General features: G+C 50.1%; 1 protein-coding gene across 8 annotated transcripts in view; it reads left to right on the top strand.

The window, feature by feature from the left end:
• Nucleotides 1–26,843, top strand: part of ABHD12 (abhydrolase domain containing 12, lysophospholipase) — a 66,543-nt gene that overhangs the window by 38,271 nt on the left and 1,429 nt on the right. For 4 of the 8 annotated variants that reach the window (XM_077866035.1, XM_077866033.1, XM_077866034.1 and 1 more), the window contains exons 2-12: nt 5,878–6,002; nt 11,589–11,694; nt 14,414–14,533; nt 17,299–17,329; nt 18,889–18,934; nt 20,907–21,036; nt 22,138–22,175; nt 22,600–22,679; nt 23,821–23,903; nt 25,707–25,785; nt 26,707–26,834. In XM_077866035.1, the coding sequence (XP_077722161.1) occupies nt 5,878–6,002; nt 11,589–11,694; nt 14,414–14,533; nt 17,299–17,329; nt 18,889–18,934; nt 20,907–21,036; nt 22,138–22,175; nt 22,600–22,679; nt 23,821–23,903; nt 25,707–25,785; nt 26,707–26,834 (966 nt within the window). Of the gene's footprint in view, nt 1–5,410; nt 5,549–5,877; nt 6,003–11,588; nt 11,695–14,413; nt 14,534–17,298; nt 17,330–18,888; nt 18,935–20,906; nt 21,037–22,137; nt 22,176–22,599; nt 22,680–23,820; nt 23,904–24,614; nt 24,661–25,706; nt 25,786–26,706; nt 26,835–26,843 lie in introns of those variants that run through there. The other 4 variants (XM_077866037.1, XM_077866039.1, XR_013361682.1 and 1 more) reach the window with 3 other exon arrangements.

Genomic DNA, 26,843 nt, shown 5'->3' on the forward strand with positions numbered 1-26,843 from the left:
TTCGTTGTTTCTAGCTTTAGGCAACTATGAATAAAGCTACTATAATTACTTGTGAACATGTTTTCTACTCATTTGAGTAAACACCAGGGAGTGAGATTACCAGATGGCACGGTGAGAGTATGTTTAGTTTTGTAAGAAAGCACCATTGGGGTTGCATCGTTTTGCCTTTCCACCAGCAGTGAGTGAGAGTTCCTGTTCTCCATGTCCTCATCAGCATTTGGCACTGTATTTTGGGTTTGTCCATTGTAATATGTGTCTGGTGGTAATTTATTGTTTTAATTTGAAATTCCCCAATGACATAATATTTAGCATCTTCTCATATGCTTCTCATTTATATATCTTTTTTGATGAGGTATCTGTTCAAGTTTCTTGCTCTTCTTTTAATTGGATTGTTTTCTCATTGTTGAATTTTAGGAATCCTTTGTATATTTTAAAACTAGTCCTTTATCAGATATGTCTCTTGCAAATGTTTTTTCCCAGTCTCTGGCTTCTCTTTTCTTCTTCTTCTTCTTTTTTTTTTTTTCTATTTATGATAGTCACACAGAGAGAGAGAGGCAGAGACACAGGCAGAGGGAGAAGCAGACTCCATGCTCCGGGAGCTCGACGTGGGATTCGATCCCGGGTCTCCAGGATCGCGCCCTGGGCCAAAGACAGGCGCTAAACCGCTGCGCCACCCAGGGATCCGTCTGGCTTCTCTTTTCATGTTCTCTTTTTAAAAAAAAAAGATTTATTTTTTTAGATTTGTTTGTTTGTTTGTTTATTTATTTATTTATTTATTTATTTATTTATGATAGACATAGAGAAAGGCAGAGACACAGGAGGAGGGAGAAGCAGGCTCCATGCCGGGAGCCCGACACAGGACTCGATCCTGGGACTCCAGGATCGCGCCCTGGGCCAAAGGCAGCGCCAAACTGCTGAGCCACCCAGGGATCCCCCCCAAAAAAGATTTTATTTATTTGTTTGAGAGAGAGAGCATGAGTAGTGAAGGGGAGGGGCAGGGAGAGAGAAGCAGGCTCCTGTTTGAGCAGGGAGCCTGATGCAAGGCTTGATTCCAGGACCTTGACATCATGACAAGGTCCTGAGCCAAAGGCATCCCCTCTTCTCATTCTCTTAATGCTGTCTTTTACAGAACAGAAGTTGTTAATTTTAGTAAAGTCTAACTTATCAATTGTTTCTTTGATGGTTTGAACCTTCGATGTGGTATCCAATAAGTCACCACCCCACCCAAAGTTACCTACATTTTCTTCTGCCATCTTGTAGGAATTCTATAGCTTCACATTTTACATTTAGCTCTGTGAGCCATTATCAGTTCATTTCTGTGAAGGATGTAAGTCTGTGTCTAGATTGTTTTGCATGTGGATATAGGTACCACATGTACCACCCTAATCAGGCTTCCTGCCACCACTTTATTGCCACCCACACCTTTGCCCTCCCATCCCTAAACCCAGGCACCACTAAACTCATCTCCATATCTGTCACTTTGGCATTTCTTTTTTTCTTTTTAAAAATATTTTACTTCATTTGCGTGAGAGAACACAAGCAGGGGGAGAGGCAGAGGAGCAGGGAGCCCAACTTGGGACTCAATCCCAGGACCTTGAGATCATGACCTGAGTCAAAGGCAGATGCTTAACCAACTGAGCCTCCAGGCGCCCCTCACTTTATCATTCAAGAACATTTTTATAAATGGACTCACACAATATGTGACCTTTTGGGATTAATTGACTTTTTAAACTCAGCATAATTCCCAGGTTCATCCAAGTTGTTGCACAATCAATAATTTTTATTGCTGATTAGTGCTCCATGGCCAATAGGGACAGTTTGTTTATCCACCTCTTGAGAAGCAACTGAGGTGGAGCTATTATGAATAGAGCTGTTGTAGACATTCATGTACAAATTCCTGTGTTAAAATAAGTCTTCATTTCACTGGAATAAATGCCCAAAAATGCAAGTGATGGGCTGCATCCTAAGTCCATTCATTGCATTTATTTTTACAGTTCCTTTCTATTTCTTAACAAGGGATTCAGATTATCTGTTTATGGTACTGATAATATGAATAACCTTTAAAGACAAACACACTGAATATATAGCCTGTGGCAAAAATTGTTGCTCTGCATGGGGATATGTGTAGTGTGGAGAAAGGTGGGCCTCCAGGATTACTCCAGGTCGCATGCAGGTGCTATTTAGCACCTAGAGGTGACGCTTTCCTCGGCTGTGTGGGATATGTTCATTCTTATCAGTGATGGAGAACAGGGAATGCTTCTAGCAAGGAGTAACTACATAAGTAGCAATACTACCAGCAATAGTGAGAGTTGCAACTAAAGGAATTTCTGAGAAAATTAACAAAATTGTCACAAGAAGTAGGTATAATTAAGAAGAAATGAAGAAAATTATATATTTTTCCTGACATTGTTTATATCCTCTTCTCTCTTGTTTCTCTTGATAGATTATTTTAACTTTATAAGAAACAGACAGTTTCCATCTTATATAAACTATTTTGAAATATAAGGAAGATGAAAAGCCACTGTCTGTGGAGGAACCACCACCCTGAAACAGCACAGAAAAGACAATGCTGGTTTTACTGATGAACAGGAATACTTTTTAGGTGAAAAGATATATCACAGCAGAAGTCTGCTGGTGTCATGGCCATCTTGTTGGGCTTCTTTGACTCAGCATAGGTTTTTTGTTTTTTGGGTTTTTTTAATTTAATTTTTTTATGTAATCTGTCTCCAGTGTGGGGCTCAAACTCATGACTCTGCGATCAAGGGTCATTCTTCCGACTGAGCCAAACAGGTGCCCCTCACTCAGCATAATTATTTTGGGGTTCATCCATGTGTTTGCATATATCAGTAGCTGACTCCTTTCTCGTGCCATGTAGTATTCCATTCTAAGGACAAACCATTATTTGTTCATCCATTCACCTGCTGAGAGACATTTGCATTATCTCAATGGCAATTTTGAATAAAACCTTCTTAAATGTTTTTGGTTGTTTTATGGTATTTTATTTTAGAGAGAGGAGTATGAGGAGGGGCAGAGGGAGAGAGAGAACCCCAAGCAAATTCCATGCTGAGCGCAGAGCCCCCGACATGGGGCTCAGTTCTATGACCCCTGAGGTCACAACCTGAGCCAAAACCAAGAGTAGAAGCCCAACCCACTGAGCCACCCAGGCTTCACACCACTGTGAATGTTTTTGATCAAGTCTTCGTATGGTCCTATGTTTTCCTTTCTCTGAGGACATAAAATTCCATGCTGCCTAGACACCATACTAATGTGCTACTGCACATTTATGCAGGCTCTGGAGGGTGAGTGACCAAAATTATGCAAGGGACATAGGAATGGCCAGTGTGGCTGGAGTGGAGGACCCAAGCATGAGCTGTGCATCTGGCAGTTGATGGTTGTGCATTTGATTGCAAGCTGTTTTCTTTTTTATGGGTTCTCTGTTTTCTCCCAGAATGACGTCCTAAATTCTTCTTGGCCTCTTTGGACTTATCACGTTGTGCTCAACCTTCCCTTTCAGGGCTGTTCACTATGCCCAGTCCCTGCTCTTTCCTTTAATGAGAATTAGAAGATGGTGATGACGGCTTAGATATTGTGGACGTGGAACTCATGTGTGCACTCTATGTGTAATCCCCACAAAGGAGGTACCACTTTTACGCCCTTTGTGCAGGGAGGAAACCACAGCTGAGAGAGGTTAAGTAACTTGTCCAGGATTGCACAGCTAGTGAGTGGTAGGTTAAATGTTGATCTAGCTCATCTGAATTCAGACCCAGCACCTTTACCCACAATGTTGTACACTCTTCATCATTGAAAGGGCAGATTGTGCATGGAATTTAAGATGTCATTTATTTTTTTTAAAGATTTATTTGTTTGTTTGAGAGAATGAGAAAGAGTGTGTGTCCATACACATGTGAGCACAGAGGGAGAGGGAAAAACATATTCCCTGCTGAGTAGAGAGCCCAGTGTGAGACTCCATCCCAGGATCCTGAGATCATGACCTGAGCTGAAGACCGAGCCACCCACACACCCCTAAGATGCCATTTTATTTTATTTTTTTTTATTTTTTTATTTTTTTAAGATGTCATTTTAAATTCTTCTTGCACATCATCTAGTTAACTCCTGTATTGCTAACTTAGTGTTTCTTCCCAGTGGCCTCTTCCTTGGCAGCCCAGACTGGGTCAGATCACCCTACACCAGGTGCCTCTCTCAGAGCTCTGTGTCTGCCCCACTGAACTGGGAACATAGCATGCATGCAGATGCCTTCCTTTTCTTCCCCTAGTATCTACTGCCCAAAGAGTACTAGCATCAAATAAAGCAGGTGAATGAGTGAATGGATTATACTCTCAGATATGCATGTTTGTCTTATGCATGTTTGTCAAGGTATTATTTATAATACAAATGTGTACCCACACATTTTTATGAAGATAAAATTATTTGGATTCCTCTAAAAGTTTCCTGTGCCCCTTGCAATCTCCCTGCATCCCCGACCCCTAGCCACCACTGTTCTTTTTGTCTGTCCCTATAGTTTTGTCTCTTCTAGAATTTTAGGTAAATAAGATCCTACAATATGTGGTCTTTTGTATGTGTCTTATTTAATTTATCAGAATGCTTTTGAGATGCATCTGTATTATTGCATGTGTCAGCAGTTCTAGATCTATATTTAAAACCACCTTAAATATTTTGGAAACAGTCCAGAAATAAATACTTGGCTCCACTGAAGTTTAGATGTGGTTCACAAGTTAGAGCAGTGGTTCCCAAGGGTGCTCCTCAGGATCCTTCCAGAGTGTCCAAAAGGTTGAAATGATTTTCATAATAACCCAAAGGTATTTGCCTTTTTCACTCATTCTCTCAGAATTTTCCAGATGCTACATAACATGTCGTATCACAACAGATTAGATGTAGAATCCATCTGTCTTCTGTTAAGCGGCTGGCTTAAAAAAATTTGTAAATTCTCTCATGAAAAGTTTTTGAATTGGAAAATATAATCACTTTTTAAATAACAAGTGTTAATTATATTAACATTTAATGGTTTTCTTGTTATTAGATACATGAATAAATATTTTTAAAATTTCTGTTTTAACTTCTTGCATGACAAATAGTAATAAATATGTCATGTAAACAGAAGCTTTTTGGGGGCTTCAATTTTCTAGCTGTAGAGAAATCCTTAGTCCAAGAAGTTTAGAATCTCTGGACTTGGGGCAGTTTTGAAAAGGCATCAGGAATAGGATGAGGAAACCTTGGAGCCTGGTGAGCTTAGAAGAGGGTCTGGAGACCTGGCCCACAGTGCCTGGGAAAGGGACCTCCGTCCCGTGGTGCCCTATAGAACATGGGCTGGAACACAGGGACAGGGAGTGTCAGCTACAGGCCACAGTCTTATTGCCCCTCCTCGCTCCCTCCCCAGACCTGGTTGGGCAGGTTCTGTTCATGTTCCTGCTTCCTACAAAGAGCAGTGGGCAGCCTACGCCTGTGGCTGGCTTACAGGAAGGACAGTGGTCACGCGGCCTAAGGCTGGCCGCTTTCTGGAGATGAAACTGCGGTTACTATCTGACATCAGGTTGGGCACTTGCTGAGGAGCTAATGTCTGTGCTGTGTTCTGATCCCAGGGTGGGCATAGAAAATCATCAAGATGGTCCAGTCCCTTGGCTTTTGGGGAGAAAAATATGTACCCTTCCCCTACCCCCACAATAGAGAGTTCTAAGCTCAAATGGAAAGACTGTCTAAAATAATAATTTTAACAAAAGCAGGTGGGAGTCTTATTACTGGCACAATTATTATGGGGAACACTGCATGTGGATTTTGGTTAGTGATTTTGATAATGCTATTAATAAACGGTAGCAAAATTGCACTACAGTCTTTGACCTGTTAATTGCTCTTCTCTTGCAGGCGAAAGGGCCTATGGTTCCGAATGAAGAAGATACTTCTCTGTGTTCTGGGGTTGTATGTTGCCATTCCATTTCTCATCAAACTGTGTCCTGGGATACAGGCCAAACTGATTTTCTTGAATTTTGGTAAGTGCCATGTGCCCACTTTGCCTTTAACTTTAGTAAGAGTTCATTTGCATGATGATTTATGTATTTATATATCTACCACCCAGATCAAGAAATAGAACATTTCTATTGCCCAGAAAGTTCCCTGTGCCCCTTCTCAGGTCCAGGCTGCTGCAGTGACTGTGCTGCTCTCCAGGGCTGACCCTTGGGTGCACAGGTAACTCCTGCACGGCTGGGGTCCTTCAGCTGCTGTGGGTAAGGATGTTAAGAGGGTTGTGTTGCAGGTGGTCTGCCCTTGTGCCATCTAGGGGTCTCACTGTCCTTGGAAAAGATGACCACTGAAAAGTGATCACCTTAAAAAAATAATTAGGACTTTTTCTTTTTCTTTTTTTCTTTGTTAAAGACCTTATTTATTTATTTATTTATTTATTTATTTATTTATTTGAGAAAGAGAGCACAAGAGAGAGCATGAGCCAGGGGGAGGGGCAGAGGGAGAGAGAGAGAAGCAGACTCCCACTTAGCAGAGACCCTGACACAGGGCTCCATCCCAGGACCCCGGGATTGTGACCTGAGCTGAAGGCAGACGCCTAACCCTGAGCTACCCAAGTAGCCCAGGACATTTTTTGGGGGGGGAGGGGGGGGCAGGGAATCAGCCTGACATGCTTTGGTTTCTGTGGAATTATATGCTGGCTTTATAGGTGTTGTAGTCTCCCTGAGTTAACTTAGACCTTGTGTGTTCCAAAGGTGTTTTTTTTCACACTGTGTATTTACTTTTGTGCAAGTGGGAGAGAAAGGTCCAGAAGTCTCAAGCTTAGGAAATAGAAGGCAGAGGGCTCCCAGGTACATAATTGCTGGGAGCATCATTTTACACCTACAAGATGAGGCTAGGATGGAAGAGGCTGGGTGTGCAAGTATTAGTTTGAGGATAGAGCATGGTGCTTGGCACACAGAGCAGGTACTCCATAAGTGATGGCCTTCAGCTCGGGGGTGGGTAGCATCTGAACCAGTTGAGGTGGGCTGTGTGCATGCTCTTAGTTGTTGGTTTGCAAAGAGTACGTTTGAACCTTGTGTATTTGGGAGGAGGGGTTTGAAAGCTGGGTTTGATTCCCTGGAAGGAGGCAGCAGGGTTGCCAATAGAGAGGAGGGAGAGGGAAGAGCAGGGAGGTGAGCAGGGAGGACAGACAGGTGTTGAGATGGCCCGTGTGTGACTGTGGCCTGGGACAAGCAGGGCGATAGGGGTGGCACTGGGGCTGGCAGGATGACTACCTGGGCGTACAGATGAGTTAGGCTTGCTAAATCTACAGTGAGCTTGATCACAGGAACTTAGGAGTCACTTGCTAAAAAGGGACTTTCTGCTCAAAGAGGACTAGGAGGAAGAGGAAAAATAGTAAAGTCTGTGTTTAATACTTTGTAAATCTGAACTGTTTTTATTTGGTGTTTCGAGTGTAAAATACTTGTAGGATACCAAGAGGCATTTGATTTTGCTAACAGAAACATACCTGAACCTGGAGGAATTTATCCACTTGAGTTTTGGCTAGTGTGAGAAGCACAAACTTAAAATGAACCAACAACATAACTAAAATCAAGGGAGTTTTGATTTTTCTGACTTTAACCCTTAAATGTCCACAGGTCCACAGTCTAGCACAGAAGGGAGTTTGGGTTTACATTAAACATGAAGCTATGGGGCTGCAGACAGCCTGATGGCACCCCTCAGGATGGACCCTGACTGCCTTTTCCAAGCGTGCTGGCCTCTGGGTGCCTTTGCCACATGGTGGGGTCCCAACAAATATTGGAATGGAATTGGTCTTCTTCTAATCCATTATTTGGAGTACTTTAGACACAGCCCACAAATGTTGCTGGTTGGTTTCTTAATGAAATGGCAGGATGTTGCACAGGTCTGATTCTGCTTTTTGTTTGTTTATTCATTTGTTTCTGTTTTTGTTTTAGATTCTACATATGAGTGAAATCATACGGTATTTGTCTATCTCTGTCTGACTTACTTCACTCCATGTTGTCACAAATGGCAGGATTGTCCTTTTTCAGGCTGTGTAATAGTTGTGTGTGTGTACCATGTTGTCCTTATCCATTTGTCTAGCCATGGGTTTTTTTCTGTATCTTGGCTATCATAAATAAGGCTGCTGGGGATACATGTATTCTTTCAAATTAGTGTTTTATTTTCTTTGGGTAAATACTCAGTAGTGGAATTACTGGATCATATGTTATTTCTATTTTTAAGTTTTTGAGGAACTTGCATACTCATTCTTACTCCTTTTCTTTTTATGGAAGCCCGGCAGCCCCCCATCACAGTGTTAGAGTTTGATAAAACCCAGAGAGCCCTCTGGCCCTCCTTTTGTTGGCACCACCCCTCTTCCAGTGCACCTGTGACTGGGATGAGGGGGTGCCCCAATTTGTAAGATCCCCAGATGGTCAGAAGTGTCCATTGTGACTAAGTAGCTGTAGCCTCTCACCGTATTGTGCATTTGCAGATGGACTTGGAGGTACAAGTGACACTGGACTAAAGAAGGGATGATAGAATGGGTTGTTTTCCATTTATTCATGGACTCACTATTATTGATTGAAGACCATTTGTGCAAGATCCTTTCTAAATCATGCCCATAGTTTGTGGGTTGGAGGGTAGATAATGGAGAAGGGAAGGAAGAAAAGCCAGAAGTGGGGTTGAAGCAGCTGGATGGGTCTTGCTGGCCTGTAGGCACAGCAGCCTGTGTTTTGGGTTCCTAGGCTGTGTGCACTTAGCTGCATGTGAGGCCGAACTTGCATAGCTAACAGTGAGGGGCCAGGTCACTGTCCCACACTCCTCACTCCTGTCCCTGCCATGTGCCCTGTGGTGTGCCCTGTGCTGTGTCCCTGCTCCAACGCTGTGAATGAAGCGGGGCCCCGAGGGTCATTGGCCAAAGGATAGCACAGGAGGTCAGAGGGCCCTGGTACCCAGCTGTTACCAGCCAGTAGGAGTGAGGTGTGTTCTGGCCTGGGCATATAATCTAACCCTACCCCTGCACTCCTTGACCCCATCCCTTTGTGGCATTCTGCTTGCTTAGACCAGTGGTTGCCAGTGGTTCCTCTGGCCACAAGTCTCTGGAGTTGACCCCCCAGGACTGACCACGGACCTCTACTCTCTGGAGGAGCCCCATGAGAAGAGAGGCACTTGGAGGCCAGAGGTTCCTCTGTTACCAAGTCTGCTGGACTTGGTACATTCACTGCCTTCTTTTTCACAATTATTTCTAAAATGGAAATAAAAGTGAATGGGAGGACAAGTCTTGTGGAATGAGGTCTTCCTGAAGTAGAATCTGGCAGCTTCTCAGTTTCTAAATTCCTCAGGCCTGGAAGCTTTGGGAATTAGCTGCTGATCCTCAGTGAACACTGTTCACAGGTAGGGGGTCCTCTTGGGGGCTCTGGGCTAGTGTGGAAGTAGCTTGGCCACCTTCTCCCCCAACATAGAACAGGCTGAGACCTGAGCACTGAGCTGGTGGAAGCCAAGTACCCTCAGCCTTGATGACGCCCACTTTCTGTTTGGCATGGGACATGAGGTGAATAACTCCTGTCTCAGGAGTGGAATTAAGGGAATCTGGGGCCGGGTTTGGGTTTTCAGAGTTGTATGGAGGACGTCCTTTCATTCACAGTTGTCAGATGATGAGCTGGTGCATGAGACGCATGAGGCTGCAGCCACCAGCTTCCACAGCATGGCCCAGTGTCCCAGAATGGACACTGTGGGAGGAGGTACCTGCATCTGAAACAGCATGGGAAACAGAGGCCCTTGCCAGCGCTCTCTCTGCTCAGGAGCTTCTCTGAGTCCTGTTGCCAGAGTAAAATCTGACCTCCATACATGGCTGCTTTGGTCCCTGGAGGCAGCTGTAACAAATACCACAAACTAGACGGCTTAACACAATAGCAATTTCTTGTCTCCCAGGTCTAGAGCCTGGAAGCTGAAATGACAGTATCAGCAGGGCCAGGCTCCCTGAGACTCTGGGCATAGTCCTTCCTTGCCTCTTCCTGGCCTCTGGTGGTGGCCAGTAGTGTTCAGTGTCCCTCAGCTTCTAGCTGCACCCCTCCAGCCTCCGCCTCTGTCCGCACACAGCTCTCTCCTGCTGTCTTGACACTGTCCTCGTCTGTCCTTGTCTGTATCCCAATTTCCCCTGTCAATAGGGACACCACCTATACTGGATTGGAGTCCACCTTCTGACCTCATGTTAGCTTGATTATCTGTGTAAAGACCCTATTTCCAAGTAAGGCCACATTCTGATGGGCTGGAGGTTGGGACTGCAGTGTATCCTGGGGTTGGGGAGGGCACACCTCAACGTCCTGAGAAGGACATGAGGGCCAGTCAGGATCATTTACCATTACCTTCTTTCCTGTGTGATGGGTCAGGAGTGTGGGCTGTGGAGTCAGGCCGCCTGCATGTAAGTCCCAGGCCTGTGATGTGTGAGCTGGTGGCTAACGGAGCTATAGAGTGGAAGAGGTGGTGTGTTTGTCACAGGAGGTGCTGCGAGAGGGCACACACGCACAGCGCAGGAATGGTGGGAAGCACCAGGACATGTGGTGCCGCTTCCTTTTATGGCCCTTTTTCTTTTTGGAGAAAGTAATAAAGTTTAAAAAATTCAGTCTTCTTCTTGGGGAAGAGGTGGGTTAAGAAGCTGGAGGTACAAAAACCACCTTCGTAGAAGGATTTCTTTCCTTGCATGGTCTGAAATGCTCAGGGAATTTCTGGGGAATGAGCATGTGTGCATCCCCATGTCCTCATGAGTGGGTATTTCATTTCTTCAGCAGACGTGTAGTGAGCTACAGTGGGCATTTGAGGAATGAGAGCTAAATGTGGCGGGAGGGTACTCAGATGCAGAGGACAGTAAGTGCAAAAAGGCCCTGAGGTGGGAGGTCAATGCTTGTGGCTCAGGAATGGGACGGCAGTAGGAGATGAGCACGTTTGGCTTTTGTGCCATGTGGATATGTGCAGTTACGTAGTGAAACTACTTTCTTTGCCAGAGAAAACTATGCTGATGTGTGTGACTCCCTTATGTAAGGTGGGATTGGCTAGAGGTCAGGACCATCCTGCCCTTTTGGGAGTTGCCATTTTATAAAGTGAGTAAATGTCACCTCAACTTTTTTGGTTTTGTTTTTTTTAAGTTTTTCAATCTTTGGGGTGCCTGGTTCACTTGGTTAAGCATCCGACTCTTGATTTCAACTCAGGTCATGATCTCAGGGTCATGAGATCGAGTCCTATGTCAGGCTCCATACTGGGTGTGGAATATGCTTCAGATTCTCTTTCTCTCCTGTCCCTTCCCCTCCTCACATGTTCACTCTCTCTCAAAAACAAAACAAAACAAAAACAAAAACAAAAAAACACACACAACCGCAACCATCAGGGGGTCCATCTGTGCTCAGACCTCGCCCTTGCTAAGGGATGTGCCGGCGTGCTCACAGTGTTCCTGTGCTTGCTTGCCAGCCCTGCACCTGAGGCCGGAGGGCTGTGTGGACTGGGCGGCCTTGGGTTGGAAAGGACTCAGCACTTCCTGAGAGCTTGGCATCTGCTGTGCATGTACATGTGTGTCCGTCTGCCCCCACTAATCTTGGTTTCCATCTCTTTGTCCTCCACAGTGAGGGTTCCCTATTTCATTGACTTGAAAAAACCACAGGATCAAGGTTTGAATCACACGTGTAATTACTACCTCCAGCCAGAGGAAGATGTGACCATTGGAGTCTGGTGAGTGGGCGGCAGCATGGCCAGGATTGCCCAGGACGATTGCCCATCCGTTTTTACCCTCCCCCTCTGTTTCCAAAGCAGAGATCTTGACTAAGTTTGATCATAATGGAGCACGATGAGATGGCACTAGCTCTTCTGAGGCTTTGAGACAGCGAGGGCTGTGTGAACCGGGTTGTCTGTGGGCAAGAGCCTTACTTCCAGAGAGAAGGAAGAAATGTGAGCACGGGAGCCCCTGTCTCCTCAGACAAGGGAATGTCTGGACCTTGAGAACAGCTGAGTGTCTTTGCATGCAGCGCTTCCAGCCACTGATAATGTGGCCTTTGCCTCTTGTATTGACTCTTTTGAGTCATAAATTTATTTTTTTATTTTTTATTTTTTTAAATAAGCTTTTTTTTTTTTTAAGATTTATTTATTCATGAGAGAGAGAGAGGGAGAGAGAGAGGGAGAGAGAGAGAGAGAGAGAGAGGCAGAGACACAGGCAGAGGGAGAAGCAGGCTCCATGCAGGGAGCCTGATGTGGAACTCGATCCCGGGACCCCAGGGTCACATCCTGGGCCGAAGGCAAGCACTAAACTGCTGAACCACCCAGGGATCCCCCGAGTCACAAAGTTAAGTGGGACTTAAGTCCTATGACTTCTTTCTGTTCCCTTGGAATGTGTTTTCTTGCTTTTCCCTACGGACAAGTGGATGTTTTTGCTACTAAATTAAAAATGACCAAGTTTTCTGTTTCATTTTCTGTCTTCTCTCAGAGGTAGCCTGGCATCCATACCCCTTTAGCGGGGTTTCTCTCAGTAGCTGCGACGTCTCCCTCTGCCCTCACAGAAGAGTGCTGTGCATGGGAGACGCTTCAAGGTGAAGTGCTGTGGGCTGTGAAGGGTTGTAGCCACATCTGTGGTCCTGGGTAGAGAACATTAAATGCTCCTACTGCTGTAGGAGCTGATGCTGGGATTAGGCTTTTGTTATTTCTGGTTTAATTCAGTCCTGTATTTAGTGACCAATGTGTGTACCTGGGACACTTTGCTTTCATGTCTTCGGTCAGAAGCATGATGTGCTTTGCTCAGAGCTTGTTGGTTGGGAATTAGTCGGCCTTCCCACTGATTAGTGTGGTCTGTGCTTTGAGATGGGACAGGGATTGTTGGTGAAGATGAGGACCTCTTCCGTGGCTAGTGCTCAGGGTGGTCTACTCTGAGAGAGGTGTGTGTGCTGTGGATATTTAGGCTACAAGCTCTCACAGCAGTCACCTAAGAAGATTGTACTTAGTGACGACAATGGGGAGACTCAACATACTGACACCAGGCTGTGTGCTGCTGGGCCCCGGCTGCCTGCCCAAGTCTGCACCCTCTGCTGTTGTGAGGACAGTGCAAGCCCTGGGGCAGCAGTAGGTCTTGCCTTCAGCTGCCTCTCTGGGGGCGTAAACTCTCCACCTGGCAGGGGGCAGGAGAGCCCTGGGAACAGGTCCCTCTCCTCTGGCTTGGAGCTTCTGGGGCCTATGTTAGGAGCCCTGGTTTAGGGTCAGTTGGCTCTTGGCAGTGCATCAGCTTCCAGACCTTAAAATGTGCCTTTCGGTCCCATGGGTTTGTAATTGCTGAAGAAGTGATCATTATGATCAGAACCACCCAAAATGCGATCCTCTAGAAATGGTCAAAGAAACATTAGAAGTTAAATGCCAAGGCCACCTGGTGGTTCAGTTGATAAGCATCTGACTCTTGGTTTCAGCTCAGATAGTGATCTCAGGGTTGTGAGATCGAGCCCCACATCATGCTCGTACTGGGTGTGGAGTCTGCTTAAGATTCTTCTCTCTGCCCCACCCACTGACCAAAACAAATAAGTGAAATGCCAAAACTTAAGAGCTAGAAAATTTTAAAATGGCCATTTAATATTTGCAAGAATTCTTGCTAATAAATGTGAATGTGTTTTATATTTTATAGAAAAACCTCATTAAATCAGACCCTCCCCAGGGATTAACAGTATTTGGTGTGGACTGACTTCAGATTCACTGGAGCATCTCTCTGAGGGGTAGTTCTGGCTAGAGAGGCAGAGTGCACCTGCCCGGCCAGGTGTGGGATGAGCCAGGCTGACTGCCAGTTCACTCACGCAGCATGTTCGCCTGTAGTGTCTCCTCCTACAGAGACAGGTCTGCTCCCAGATGCCTGGTGAGCAGGCTCTGCAATGTGCTATACATTAGAAATGGTGCTTAAGGATTTCCAGGCTTCTGATCCAGCTTGTAAAGATCAGTGTTGCTGAATTAGCACCTGTGACAGCCTGAACTATCTTAAGTATGTTGTGAATTAAATTGTGTATAGCTTAAAAATATGGGTATGTGTGAGGGGGGATGGTGCTATTCAGCTAGTATTTATTAAGCATTCATTTTGTGGGAGGCCTGGGTGAAGGCCTGGTGACCAAGCCAGGTTAGATCTTACCTTACAGAGTGTCCAGTTCACATGGGAGAAACTCCACCCCCACCCCCACCCCTGGCCAACTGCTACCAGGGGGAGCTTCTGTGGCCCAGAGGGGCCTGGGTACAAGTCAGAAAATCTACCTAGGCTGTCAGCAGCCAGCTCTAGAGCTTGAGAGCTCTGTAGTTCTTTCCTTTGGTGATGGGGGCAGTTTGCCTCCCTGGCCCACCCGTCCTGCTCTCTGCTTGGTTGTGACTCTCATCCTGTGTCTATCAGCAGTCACCCTCATCTGATCATGCCACTCCATGCTGCTTCTGTTTCCAGGCACACTGTCCCTGCTGTCTGGTGGAAGGACGCCCAAGGAAAGGACCAGATGTGGTACGAGGATGCCTTGGCTTCCAGCCACCCTATCATCCTGTACCTCCATGGGAATGCAGGCACCAGGTGAGGGAGAGGACCCCACGTGGTGTGTGGTCTCTGCAGTGCTGGCCTGGTTGGGTCTGCTGACCCACTGCAGTGAGGGAATGTGCAGGCAGCGGGGCTGTGAAGCATCCCAAGAACACAGGAAAAGGCAGAGGGGCTTGGTGGGGAAGGGGTCAGGGTGAAACTCCCCTGAAGCCATATCCCCAGGCTCAGAGCACAGCAGAGCTGCCTGCCAGGTGGGCCCGGTACACTTTCCTCGGGACCCCCCCAACCCCGTGTTAAGCAGATGTGGGCAGCGTTATCCAGAGGCCCCGTATCTGGGCTCGCTGCACCTGAGTGGCACGGAGGAGGCTGCGTCTCTGTCATTGTGACCCAGATCCTCGGCCAGAGTCAGGGGGTCCCTTCTTCCTGACGTCTCTGGGGGCGGGTAGAGGGAGGGCCTATGACACAGTGAATGAGGGTTCCCGGTGAGTGAGGGGTCATTGTGATAGTTGAGGGCTGCAGCGCCACTGGGGAGTGTGGTCTCGTGTTCACTGGCTGGTTTGTCATGCCATCTGAGGGGCGAGGCAGTCTGGCATTTCATGCTGGTAGGCATGCCCTTCTGGGGGAAGAGGCACACTTCCTGGCAAGAGGCAGTGAGTGCTGAGGAGTCAGGTGACATTGAAGGTGGGACGGCTAAAAGCAGAGGTATCCCAGCTGAGTGCACACAGATAAGCTCAGCCACACTGGCCGCCCTGCCATGCTGTTGGGTTGGTGATGGGTGTGAATTCTCTCTCTCAGCTGGAAGCCAGCAATGCCAGTGTGTCCTGCTGGGCTGCTGCTGAGGCACGCACTGTCTATGGCAGGCCATGCCCTTGCTCAGGTTTATCCCAGATGCTTTTCAAGAGTGGTTTTAATGGCATGTCCTTCAGGTTAGCTGGGAATTGGCTTCTTCTACCCACATGGTCGACCTTGTTCAGGAGAATCTGTGGGAGCACAGCATGGGTGAGGGAGGAGGTGCATTTTCTGAACAGAGCATTGCCTGAAAACCCCCAGGAGGGTCACCGTTGTTGCAGCTTCCTTAGGGATGCATGAGAGAGAGCCGGCAGGAGCTGGCAGGAGACAGGGCCACTGCAGGGCCCAGATAAGGGTCAGTGTGGCGCCTTGGCCACTGTGGGAGGCTCGGCGTGGGGTCATTTTATAGGCAGAACCAACAAGGAGATCATGGTGGTGTCAGGGCAGGGAGGCTGCACACTGCGGGGAGTCTGGGAAGTGCGGCTCATGCGGATGGTGTGCCTGGTGAGCAGAGTGCTTGGCAGTGGAATCATGCAAGCACTTGGCAGTTTGCTTTCTTCTCTTTCTGGGATAAGCCACAGTGGGTTTTTCTTCTGCTTTTCAAAGAGCAAATGGTTATAACTGCTCTGGTAGCATCTTTCTATAAATGAGCAAATTCTCTAGTTTCCTGGGAATAAGATTCAGTTAAGCAATACCAGTCACATGGTAAAAAAGACCAAGTCAGCTGAAACTTCAGTTTGAAGGAACACTGTGACTTTGGAAGTGCTTCCCCTTCCCCCATACCCCACTCCCCACCACAGGCCTGGCAGGATTGCAGCGGCCCTGACTCCCCGAGAGCCGGTCCTCGGCTACTGCTGCGCACTGAGTCATGTGCTAAACTCTCTTCTTTTTGCTTGACGTAGGAAATTTGAACAATCCCAACGAGAGCCAGCAGGAATTTTTCCAAGGATCACTGGAAACATTTTGCAGTATTTCCTTCTCGTCCTGAAACTCATTCCCTTGTATTTCTGTGGCACAATGCATTGCTTTTCCTCCTTTGTCTCATTCCTGTCTCTCTCTGGACACTCCTTGTCTGCCCCTGCCGACACCCGCAGTGGCCATGGTGCCCACTCTAGGGAAGGAAAACTGAGAAGTCTGGAGAGGGTGAGCTCGCCTGCTGACAGGCTTTCCTGCCTGAGGTGACCTCGTCCCCACTTTGCTGTCCATCCACAGTAATGGCTGCCCAACAACTAGACAAAGTGTGAGAAGGGATAGATAGTCCTTGGACAAAGAAGTAGAGACACAAAACAGTTGGGATCCATAGAAGCCTGTTTAGGTCTGTGACAAGTGCCCACCATAGTCTAATCTGTGGGTGTGAGGCTGGGAGATGGGCCAGGACCCCTCTGAAGATGCCTGGGCAGCAGTCGTCAAGCTTACAATCACATACACCTTCCACCCAGCAGTTCTATGTGTAGGAACGCATCCCACACGTGGAGCGCACATATGCAGAAGGGTATGGCCGTGGCAGCAAAACTTAGGTTCACAGCAGGCAGGAAAGAGCCAGATTGACTGCAAGAGAAGGAAAGTGAACCACTGCTAAAAAGAGTACTGGAATTGGCTGTGGCAGGTCCCTGTGAGTGTGCGTTGAGTAAAGAAGCACTTTCACTTCTGCCTATGTGCTGGTCACTGGGGAGCTGGGGGGCTGCATGCTGGGCAGGAGTGTTTCTTGCTGTGTCTTCTGGGTTTTCTATTGTACCTGTGTATCACCTGGTCAAAAATAGGAGAAGGTAATAATTAAGAAATATCCCCAAAGTGCTAAGACTATCCCTTGCTTGTCTCAGTATTGCCAGAAACAAGCATAGAGCCACGATGATGCCCTGCAGAGGAGGTCACCTGACCACCATTGACCCTCCCTGTATGGATTTGGGGACCAAGTCACTAAGGACCCAGACACTCCAGTGCTGACCTGGGGCCTGCCTTTTTGAGAAGATGTGCTAACACCCATTCTTGTTTCCTTTTCCTTGACGCTCTAGAGGAGGCGACCATCGGGTGGAGCTTTATAAGGTAGGTGAAGACAGCACACAGTGTATGATGGACAGAGTGGTGTCCACAGGCTGTGTTGGGGGGGCAGAGTGGTGTCCACACAGTATAGGACAAGCAGAGTGGTGTGCACAGTGTGATGCCAGGAGGGTGGGGTGGGTGATGCTGGGAGGGCTGATGCTGCCGGGAGGGCAGAGAGCGTGGGGTGATGCTGGGCAGTGGTATCCACATAATGTAGGACCGAGCGGCGTTCGCAGGGTGCTTGGCGGGCAAATCCGTGGTCGCAGGGCATAGGAAGGGCAGAGCCGCGTGCACAGTGTGTGTGGCAGGCCCGCGGTGTGCACGTGGTATAGGAAGGAAAGCACGTCACCACAGTGTTATTTCCCCGCCGCCCTTGCAGGAGTCGTGAACGGCAGGGGGTCCCTCAGCCCTTGTGAGAGGGTTGATGGCGATGCCTCGTGGCCGCTTCTGCCATGGACTGCTTCCCTGTCATGCTGCTCCAGGGAAAGCTTCCAGAGCAGAATGAGGGACATTGGGGATCATATAGCAGATATTGGCAATGAAATTGTTATGTGCTGCATTTCTCCTCTGGCACGACTGGAGAGCACCAAGGGCCAGGGAGCCGCGGTCCTGCAGCTCGCTGCAGGTTGGAGCTCCGCTCGGCCAGGTCCCTCCCTGGAGCCTGGGTTCAGGCCCACCACGGAGGGGCCGCAGGTCTCCCAGCGCTCAGACTCTCGCTGCTGCTTGGTGATCATTTTTGGAAGCTCGAGTGTCAGAGCTGGAAAGGTACTGTGGCCCCAGGGCCATCTTCCTCATCCTCCCTCACAGAAGGGACGCCTGCAGTGGCTAAGCCAACAGAGAGGGACGGAATGCCAGGAAGCACCTGCGTCTTGTCCTCTGTCCCTCCTGCACCAAGGGTGAGGGCTGCTGTGGGCTGTAGAGGGTTTGTTCCCCGGCAGAATTGGCTCATGTCAGGGCGGGCATGTGCTTGCAGAGCTGTGGTCCCTGCTGAGGTCCTGGAGGAGGCACACCACCTCCTTGAGGTGATTCTGGGGGTGCTGGTGGCTGCCCACTTTCACCTGGCCTTGGACACACCCCAGGAGAGCTCAGGCGGGGACTCTATCACCTAACCCAGGAGATCATGTGGTCTTAGGGGGATTTTGTTTTTATAAGGAAAGATTTGACAAAAGCTTAATGTCTGGGGAAAAAAAAAAAAAAAGCTTAATGTCTGAGATGCTGGGTTGCACCCTGACCGTAGAGCCCTCCTTCTGGGTCCCTGGTCTCTGGGTGTCTCTCCTGGAAGGCGGCTGCCCATGAGCCCGTGAGGGCACGGGGGTGCACTGTTGGTCTGAGCTGCAGAGAACCATCTTTCCGTGTCCCGCCGGGGCGGAGGGCGTCTGTGTGCCCTGCAGCAGCAGCGGACGTGCGGTTACAGGATGGGGCCGCCTAGGGGCAGACTTTGTTCAGCTGGCACAGTGTGCGGGGCATGGAGACCAAGGTCAAGCTGGGGTCATCAGAGGCCAGTGGCCCTCCATCTAGGACGTGTGGATTTGTTGCCCAGGTATTTATTTTTCACTCTACAGGTGCTGAGTTCCCTTGGTTACCACGTGGTCACCTTTGACTACAGAGGTGAGTCTTAACGCAGGGACGAATCTGAGCCCGCCTCCTACGGCAGGGTCCGCTGAGGGGGTGTCCCCTGGGAGGCCGAGGTGGTGCTGGCAGTGGGCGGTGCCCTGCCCTGCAGTGATGGCGAGTATGGGGGTCGTGGGGGAACACGGGCCCCTGTGTGTGTCCTGCATGCCGCCAGGGTCACCCCTCCTGTAGGGGAGGCCTTGGTGCCTGGAGCCCTTGCACGTGTCTCTATCGGCCACGTTTTATGTGCAGAAAAGGCTGGGTTTTCTTTCCTGGACTTTGACTCCTCCAAAGCTGGTCATCAGACATGACTTATGGTTAGGGGAGCTGGTCTTGTTGAAGTTCTAAAAGCGGGAAAAAGAACTATTGAGAAAGAAGGAAGATTCTTCCTCGGCCGAGTGATTTTTCTTTCTTGAATGAGTTAGAGGGCTTGGTGCTGAAGAGACGACAGACCATCTCCCGTAGGCTGTGAGCAGCCTTCTGGAGTCTCAGCAGCAGCAGGCTTGGTTCGACCTGCTGGCGAGGGTGGTGGTGTCCACGCTTTCAGGCAGTGAGCGTGGGCATTGTGTTAGTTCCTTCTTACCACTGTAACAAATTACCACAAACGTGCCGTCTTAAAAGGGCACAGATTCATCTTGCAGTTCTGGAGGTCCAAAAGTCCAGAATCTTTAGCCACTGGGCTAATGTCCAAGTGCTGGCAGGGCCAGTCCCTTCAGGAGGTCCCTTACCTTGTCCAGCTTCTCAGAGCTGTCCTTGGGCCTGGGCTCCCCGACCCTGGCTTCTGTCTCTGCCACGCATTGTGTAGACCATGTGATTACTCACAATATGACTACTGTGCCGGCGCCTGAGAGCCGTTGCTGCCCATCTCAGATCCGCTGATCAGCGGCCTGAATCCTCACCCTCCCCCAACCACATAATCTCACACAGTCCCCAGCTCCAGACATGTGGATGGGACCTCTGGGGGCCTTACTCTGCCTGTGGCACGGAAGGTTCTTTCATGGAAAAGCGTTTGAAAGTTCTGGGTTGGGAAAAACTGCACATAAGGATCTAGAAAGTAGCCCACTTACTCTTTTCTCCGTGCTACAGGGTGTTCTGCTCTTGTGGGGGGCTAGAGACCTCGCGGTGAGAGAGAGGCAGCTGTGCCCCTCTGTAGCACCTCCTTACTCCAGTTCTCCTGGGGGCTCTGCATGTCTGCGTCCCTGTGTCCCTCCTTGTGTCCACACCTGGGCCTTTCATCAGGCCTCGTCTCTCCCCTAATCTGGCATCCAGAGTGCCCAGGGGAAGCAGCTCACTGTGCTCACTAACTGTGGGTGTGCTTATGCAGCAGAACTGGCTCTTTCTGAGCCTTGTGCTTTCAGATCACTTGATGATGACTCACTGCTGACTTGCTAGAAACGACAGTGGCATTTGTCCTTTCCAAGAGCCTGGGGCAGGGCTCTGGGGGAAGATGTGGTCTAGGAGCAGAGATGGTTAGCTTTCCTCTACTCTTCTAGGACCCCCTTCCCTTTCTGGGTCAGAGTTGTCCTGAGCCTGGAATCCTGCCCCTGCCTCCAGCCTGACTCCCCACATCTGTCCTCAGCTGGGCTGAGCTGGTCGTGGGCTCCCCTCCCTGTCCTGCAGAGGCCCCTGGACAGGGTGGGTTCTTGCTGACCCGTCAACGCTGGCCACCCACCAGCGAGCCATCTGCCTGGAGGAATCTGGGTCTGTCCTGTCAGTTGTTCATCGGGACTTTGGACAAGGGTGTGTGGGTGGCTGGGTTCAGGAATTGTAATGGGGTGAGGATATGGGAGAAGTAGGAGGGGGCTTGCCCAGATACTCCTTGCATGGGGTTGTGGATGATGGTGGCAGAGACTTCCTTTGTCCCCGACAGGCCCGGGCTGCGTGTTGAGAAAGAAGGGTTGAGTCTGCTCTTCTGGAGGTTCCACAGGCTGGATTTGACTTCCTCCTCTTGCTGTTTCTCCCCTGCCAGGTTGGGGTGACTCAGTAGGAACCCCATCAGAGCGAGGCATGACCTATGATGCACTCCATGTTTTTGACTGGATCAAAGCCCGGAGTGGAGACAACCCTGTGTATATTTGGGGTCATTCCCTAGGCACTGGGTGAGTTCACAGCATGGTGGAGCCTTGGGGGAGCAGGTCTTCATGGGGCCACTTTCTACCCAGTCTCTCCAAGAGTGCCCTGTGGCTTCTGGATCCATGACACCATGAGTCCCAAAATGCCTCAGCCCTTATTCCCCTGGTGAGGGTAGGGGATGAAGCACCACAAAACCCATAAAGAGTTGGAGCTACTTTAACTCCTCAACCCAAGAAATGATCTGAGACACACCCAGGCAGTGGTGGGGAGGCCATCGCCCTCTGACAGGCGCACTTGCCTCCATTCCAAGGGTGCACCCAGAGAGATGTCTTTAGAGCAGCGTGAGATGGGGCTCGAGTCCTGGATGCACAAAGACTTTGCACCTCCTGGCTCTGGAGGGTGGGTGCTGGCTCGGATGCCCAAGTGCTGGGCCTTGATTACATGCAAACTGGGCACGTTTGTAAACAGCGTTGGCCACTTAGCCTGTGCTTGGCTCACCCAAGAAAGAACCTGGGGGAGAAGCAGCGGGTAGTTCCCTTCCTACATCTGCCAAGATGGGAAAACAGTTTAATGTTGCATTTGGGGCCGCCTGAATTGCCTCTGCTGATGGAAGGTCCAGAGGTGTCTGTAAAAGGAGCGGGGCTGTCATTGCCCAGAGTCCTGAGACCTTTGGCACCCATCCTGTTTCCAGCGGGGCTTCCTTGGGGGCAGTGACCCTAGCTGCTGCCTCCCCTTGCTGCGTACCTCGGACAGCACCCGGCAGTCGGGGCGGGGGCTGCGGGCTGGGTGGTGCCGGGGAGAGTGAGTGGAGCCTGCCACAGGAGCCCGGGCAGAGCAGGAGCAGGCCGTCCTGCTGTGGCGGTCTGCACGGGACCCTCCCAGTGCAGTCCTGGGGTGGCGGGAGGTCCGGGGGTGTCAGCACCATCCTTGGCTGAGCGGGGGCGGCTGATGGCAGAGGCGGTAGGGCCCACCCACGTCCTAGGGCATCTGTGTCCACACCCTCCCCCACGCCCCACCAACCGCCCCACAGGTCCAACAGCTTCTTGTTCACTTTGAAGACCAGATTGGTTTCATCTCAAACAGCTTCCGTCGTCATTCACCTGAACTGTTTCTTTTTCCCTTCTCAGGGTGGCGACAAACCTGGTGCGGCGCCTCTGTGAGCGAGGTAGGGGCTTGTGTGGACATGTGAGTCCTGGTTGCGTGGGTGTGGGCTCCGCTGTGGGTGCTTGGGAATTGGATGCTGGTGGACGAGCAGCACGCAGCCATGCTTGGTGTCGTGTCGGAGCCCCAGGGGCAGGCGTTGAGGCCAGGGTCTGGGTAAGGCCTCGACTGACCCACGCCCACATTCCCTCCGGATTCTAGAGCACCTGGCAGAGCCTCTTCAGGGCTGAGCTCCCGATACACGGTGTCAGTAGGTGTGGCTCTAGGGAGCAAATCACAGCCACCCAAGAGTCCCCTGGGAGCACTCTTCACACACCAACGGTGCGGGGGGGCCGATAGGGCAAAGTCTGGGGGAGCAGTGTCTCCCATGGGCCTCTGTGGGGGTGCCTTGCCCACCTCATAGCTTCCTGTTTGTTGTATTTATCTAGAGACACCTCCAGATGCCCTTATATTGGAATCTCCATTCACTAATATCCGTGAGGAAGCTAAGAGTCATCCATTCTCAGTGGCAAGTACAGATCTTATTAAAAATTGACTTTTTATTATTAAAATGATTACTGTAAGGGTAACTCTTAAGAAAGTAAGTATAAAATAAAAATCATAGGGGGACGCCTGGGTGGCTCAGCAGTTGAGCATCTAACTTTGGCTCAGGTCGTGATCCTGGGTCCTGGGATCGAGTACCGCATCAGGCTCCCTGCAGGGAGCCTGCTTCTCCCTCTTCCTGTGTCTCTGTTTCTCTCTGTCTTTCATGAATAAATAAATAAAATCTTTAATAAATAAATAATAAAAATCATAGGAATTATCATTTAAATATTTGGAGAAATGCAGATTGTGTTAAAATGTAATCCTTGTTTAGTTCAGGGCACTGGCCTGAATACGGAGCTGCCTGGAATTTTAAAACTCTGTGGCCAGGCACAAGCACAGGTTCACAGTTGGGCTGTCCAAGGACAACAGGCCCCTGGGAGGCCTTGCCTCTGGCGTGGTTTGCCTCCCTGGAACCCCCACCAGGGTTCATTGACCCCGGAGCTCTGCCCAGGCCGGTGGCTGCCTCCTCAGACCTGGAGCTGGTGGGTGCCCAGCTCCCTGCACACATGGATGGTGCTCGGCAGCCAGGCTCTCCCAGGTGTGGCTCCAGCTAACACCTAGGGTGAACGCTGGTGGGGGTTCCAGGTGAATCAGGCCCTCCTTACATGCTGAGACTGAGGCCCTGGACTCTCCCTTTCCAAGCCTGGCCCAGAGAGTCTTCTCTGTGTCCCGCTGTGCTTGTAGGCCTTGTGTCCTGGCGACCAGAGGAGTCCTGTATAGTCTCCTCTGATGCTGCTTTACTCCCAAGTCACATGGACTCGTTTTTCCCAGGGCTGGAGGCCCTAGTGTCTGTGGGAAGCATTGTCTCAGAGCCGGTTCTGCCCAGTTGCTGCCCTGTGGCATGGGAGCCTGTTTTGGGGACAGCCATGCCAGGCCAGTCCAGGAGCCTCTCAAGCAGGGAGGCTGTGGTCCAGTGGCAGGGGTGGTGTGGCCTCAGCTCAGTCCACTCGGAAGCAGGGGAGACCTTTGGACACTCGGCAGCCTGTCTAAACCCTTGATCCCAGCCTTCTCTGTGGCTGTTGTAACCGGTGCCTCTGCCTCTCTTGTTTCCATGTCGCCTTCAGATATATCGATACTTTCCTGGGTTTGACTGGTTCTTCCTCGACCCCATTACAAGCAGCGGAATTAAATTTGCAAATGATGAAAAGTAAGTACTGCAGTACAATACCTCATTTTTCAATTTAAAAAAACACTGAGAACCCCCAGGACCAGTCACCCTCACCAGATTCTGAATACTGGGGTTCTCCTCTAACCATCCAGCCTTTGTAGGGGGCACATCAGGCTGTGAGCTGCAAATGGGAGAGAAGGGATCTGAAAAGACTGTAGTGGTGGTAAAGCAACAGGGAGACAGCATGTCTGTATGGTGGTTTTATTTGACAATAGTCCCTCAGAACCAGAGCTCCCCACAGGTTCTAGAGCAGTAACAGGAACTGTCGCTCAAAGAAGGATGCTGCCTCAGCCTTTTGACATATGTTTGGTATAGAAAGATGTTACAAAGTTCACTATTAAAATATTTCTCTTGGGGTGCCTGGGTGTCTCAGTCAGTTAGGCATCCGGCTCTTGGTTTCGGCTCAGGCCCTGATCTCAGGGTTGGGGGATTGAGCCCCATGTCAGGCTCTGCACTCAGCTGGGATCTGCTTGAGATTCTCTCCCTCTGCCCCTCCCCATTCGCTTTCTAAAATAAATAAATCTTAAAAAACAATAAATATTCAGTTAACATTTAAGAATTTACACTTTGAAGTAAATGTGAAAAATGGAATATTTTTCCCCTTAATTATGTGTTTTGGTTCTAAAACTAAAATTTGAGTAGACATAGGCACAAAACCTGCTTATTTATAAATATTGTTTTGGAACTTAGAGAAGAATAATCTGAAAAACCCTGGATTCCAACCACAAGCACCACAGTGAGTGTTGGGCCCCCCGAAGCTGCCCCTCGGCCATGCTCCTGGCTGAGAGTTGGGGGGCTGGTCGTGCTTCCCCCACTGGGAGTCACAAGCCCCTCCATGGGCGGCTCTGAGGTGACAGCAGGTGACATCGGGTGAACTTGGCCTTCTCTAGAGGTGGGTAAAGGTTAGGATGTACTGTTTACAGTGGAAATCCTAAAAAGATTCCACTGTCAAAGTGTGACCCTCACAGCAGAGAGGCCCCTCCCTGGAAGCAGAGGGCAAGGGGAGCGGGTATGTGCACCAGTAGCAGAAGCACAGAGTGCCAGACAGGCCGGGTGTCCGTGGGGTGACGAGTCTCCTGGCCCAGGTCCTGCCAGGTGCCAGGCTTGCCCAGTGCTGCCCTCATGGAGCCCCCAGATCAGTCTGGAACCACCAGAACCAGGCCCGTCTGTGGTTTGCTAGAGGGCTTGGATCTGTGAACCTGTTGAAAACATTAATTTATTTGTAAACAGGGTGACCTTGAATGTCATTTTTAACAAAGGTTAGAGGGTGTGGGCTTTTTTAGTAAACATTCATTTGCAATAAATTTCTTGGCCCATCTAAATTATGTTGTTTTGTAAATTTCAAAGAATATATTTAGTGGCAGAGATAATCATTTTAATTTCCAGAAAATACACAGGGGGCAAATTTGGTAGATGAATTGATCTCTAGACTTGACTGAATAGATGGTGCTACAAACATCTAAAAAATCAACTTTTAGGGACGCCTGGGTGGCTCAGCGTTTGAGCATCTGCCTTGGGCCCAGGGTGTGATCCTGGGGTCCCGTGATCCTGGGTCCCTGTAGGGAGCCTGCTTCTCCCTCGGCCTCTGTCTCTGCCCCTCTCTTTGTGTCTCTCATGAATAAAAAAAAAAAAATCAACTTTTAGTTCTCTACTGAAAGCCAGTGGGATTCTAGCCGTGAGCACCATGGCGAAGCCCGCCCTGAAGTCAGGTGCCTGCCATAGGCAGGCCTGAGGCCCCAGTCCTCTCCTGGGCTTGTGGTCTAGCCCCATGTCCTCCCGCAGTGTGAAGCACATCTCCTGCTCCCTGCTTATCCTGCACGCGGAGGATGACCCGGTCGTGCCCTTCCAGCTTGGCAGAAAGGTGGGTATCAGGTGCTGCCCCTGGTGCGGGCGGGTGGCTTGCAGCTTCCCGTTGAGGCCAGGCCGGGCATACGTGCATGTGCAGGGGTTCTGCTGCTGGCAGGTGCCCCTTTTGAAGGAGACTTGGGTGGGGGCCGACGGGTGACACCTGTGAGCACAGAGCAGTCAGAGGGTGTGGGCTTCTTGACCAGTATGTTCGGTGATGGCAAAAGGAGATGAGAGGGTGAGTAGGGGGGGTCCTGGCCCCTGTGCAGGGGTCCTGGCCTGACGGAGCCTGACCACTAGCTGCTTAGCCAGGAGGGCTCACGGTGGTTGGCCAGAGGGAGACAACTCTCAGGGGAGAGGATGCCCCGGCCGCAGCACGGGGTCGCAGTCGGTACAGTTGATACACAACCTTGGGGGTTGGACTGCTGTCGGGGACCGTAGGGTTGTGAGGCCTCCGCGTTTGCTTTTGCTAGTTTGCTTTGCCTTTGCTGCCGGGAGACAGCGTTAGATGTGTCGGTGAGTGTCGTGGGGGACGTTCTGCCTGGTGTGGCGATGCTGGGGCCGGGGGGCGAGTGTGGAGGGCTGGGGGTGCCAGCGGGCAGGTGTCCTCCCCTAAAGCCCCCTGTAGCCGGCACAGGCCTCCCAGCAGCACTGCTTGGGCCTCAGCCCGGCCCCGGGGTGAGCCGTCAGGCCAGCGCGCCCCTCACGGCCGGCCGCCCCTGAGGAAGGGCCACCTGGGAGAGAGGCGTGAGGATGGGTCCCTAGCTGAGGTGCTGGGGGCTGGGTGCTCATCAGCAGCCCTGGCCAGGCTGGCTGCAGGGTAGCAGCATTGTTGGTGGGGTGCTCCGGTTCTCTTCCCCGGGCAGCGGCCTCCCTGCCTGCAGGGGGACCACCAGGTGCCTGTGGGTGCTGACCCGTCATGTCTCCCCTGTGCCAGCTCTACAACATCGCTGCTCCATCTCGAAGCTTCCGAGACTTCAAAGTTCAGTTTATCCCCTTTCACTCAGACCTTGGCTACAGGCACAAGTACATCTACAGGAGCCCTGAGCTTCCACGGATACTGAGGTGAGATAT

Source organism: Canis aureus, chromosome 22, assembly GCF_053574225.1.
Source record: "Canis aureus isolate CA01 chromosome 22, VMU_Caureus_v.1.0, whole genome shotgun sequence".
NCBI classification, from domain to species: domain Eukaryota; kingdom Metazoa; phylum Chordata; class Mammalia; order Carnivora; family Canidae; genus Canis; species Canis aureus.